This window comes from Austrofundulus limnaeus, unplaced genomic scaffold (assembly GCF_001266775.1).
Source record: "Austrofundulus limnaeus strain Quisiro unplaced genomic scaffold, Austrofundulus_limnaeus-1.0 Scaffold1402, whole genome shotgun sequence".
NCBI lineage: Eukaryota > Metazoa > Chordata > Actinopteri > Cyprinodontiformes > Rivulidae > Austrofundulus > Austrofundulus limnaeus.
In genome coordinates this window covers 52,999-55,152 of record NW_013953804.1, presented here as the reverse complement: position 1 = coordinate 55,152, position 2,154 = coordinate 52,999, and the positions used below count along the sequence as shown (strand labels likewise).

Below are 2,154 nucleotides of genomic sequence, written 5' to 3'. Positions count from 1 at the left end.
TATTTATGTCAGATTTTAACATGGGCAACTATTTATTTCTATTTATGTCAGATTTCAACGTGGGTTACATCGTACTCGAGCTTTAATACAATATTTGAAACAAACTCGTTTGTTTGAAATCTTTTATTTTACTAAGCGCTGATCCGGTCCACACTCCACATCAGTAGGTGGCGGTAATGAACTTAAACGTTGTTAGCCAACCGCCAAAAAGTGATCAAGAAGAAGAAAAATGTAAAGTGCGCATGCGCGGCTACTCCCGCTGGCGGGCTCTTTTAAAAACAAGATGGAGTTGATGTCTGCGCTACACTTTCTGAGATTAAATGAAGTTCCTACAGGTAAAAAGAGACAAAATTGTTTCGTTTTATTCTATTATCATTCATAATATTTAGTTTATAATATTGTCTGTTTGTATGTGTCTTAAAACTTAAAAGGCTGCGAGACGATTTTTCCGACGTGTTGTTTCGCTTCAAGTCATTTTTGATTTTCCATTAGACCAGAGGTTCTCAAACTGGGGTCCCAGGACCCCCAGGGGTCCATGAGAGGTATCTTGGGGGTCCTCAAAAAATTTCACTAAATTGTTAATTTGGTTTTTATTTTTTAAAAATGCATGGAGAACAATGAACGAATAAGTCAAACATAATAAACTTAATGAAAACATATATTCCCATGGCATTTAGGGGTTGAAATGGCAATAAATTATCTTTTAAAACGGCATGGGGTTTATGAGGGGGGTCCCTGGAATTTTTATCACCGATGTAAGGGGTCCTCAGACCCAAAAGGTTTGAGAACCCCTGCATTAGACAATTAACTCAGCCTTAACTTACCTGCTGAATCTGTTATATATAATGCTGCTTCCTATCCAAAATGTGTTGAAGTTTCAGATCAGTTTGATTGTACCAGTAGTCAACGTAGTAGAGCTTTTTCAGAAAAGTGAACTTTTAGCAGACTACCTAATGTGATACACAAAATAGAACAGGAATTCTGTAATTAATTTGATATATTTTTTGTGTGTGTGATTTCCAGACTGGGTGGATGCAGTGTGGGAACTGGAGTTCACAGAGGTGAAACTATTAGATGACCCTGTTGGAGAAGAACTCCGTGCTTGTGGAGACAAGGCCCTCAGAAAACTGTACAACTGTTTACAAGGGCATGCGTCTGAACTTCAGCAGTCTTCAAGCAGTGACACAAGCTCACTGGTATGATGAACTAACCAGGTTCAATTTTCTTTCGTCCAAACTCTTAACTCTGTCTCATCAGTTAGAAGAAATATAAATTTATTAAATTATTAAGAAGCTGACGGCTGCACATAACATATTTTTAGATTTTTTTACTGCACAGCTCTTCTGAAAAATGTATTTTTCTCATGGATAATCTTTTTTCAGTGATATGATTTCCAGTGTGATTATTATTAAATAATCCATGTAAAAACATTTTCTTTTTCAATGTTTTCGTGTTCATAAAGAAAACCTGATGTTTTCACTGATATGAGAATCTATGGTTGTTTACTCAAAATTTTAAGAGTAGATTTTGGCAAATAATCAAGCTAAGATGATGTTTTTGATATACATGTATATATTTTTGTTGATGTTGCTGCTTAGCCTCTGTGCCTCGCTTAGGTATTTACCCATGTACCTGTTCATCTTAGCTGCTATGAATCCCCATGGAGTGTTCATGTTGTACAAAGACAGGTGATTGGCCAGTAGTCCGATAGGATTGCTCTTATCTTGGTCTCTGGAGTCTTTGGTCTTGGGTTAGCCACTAGGGCTGCAACTAACGATTATTTTAATAACAGATTTATCTGTCGATTATTTTTTTCGATTAATCGGTCAAATCATTAAAACACTTAATTACATAAATATGAGTAGATATAAATTAATTTCATTCATGTATAAATTAAGGATGCAGGTTATTGATTAATTAATTAATCTGAAGTTGATTTATCTTATAGATTGACTAACAATTAATTGATAAGCAGCCATTTTCTTAAAAACTGGAGTTTTCTCTTGAATCAAGAGGGTCTTTTCATAACATGAAGGATTATGTTTATAACCTCCTGAATTAAAAAAAAAACAGAAGCACATCATACAGCGGGTAAAATAAGTATTGAACACGTCAACATTTTTCTCAGTAAATATATTACTAGAGGTGCTAATG

The 2,154-nt window shown here is 34.9% G+C and overlaps 1 protein-coding gene across 2 annotated transcripts in view; it reads left to right on the top strand.

The window, feature by feature from the left end:
* The first annotated feature begins 231 nt into the window (after positions 1-231).
* ncapd3 (non-SMC condensin II complex, subunit D3) overlaps positions 232-2,154 on the top strand; it is a 29,289-nt gene continuing 27,366 nt past the window's right edge. For both annotated transcript variants that reach the window (XM_014032251.1, XM_014032249.1), the window contains exons 1-2: positions 232-335; positions 1,024-1,196. In XM_014032251.1, coding sequence (XP_013887705.1) covers positions 284-335; positions 1,024-1,196 — 225 coding nt within the window. In that variant the 5' untranslated portion in view covers positions 232-283. The remainder of the gene's footprint in view (positions 336-1,023; positions 1,197-2,154) is intronic.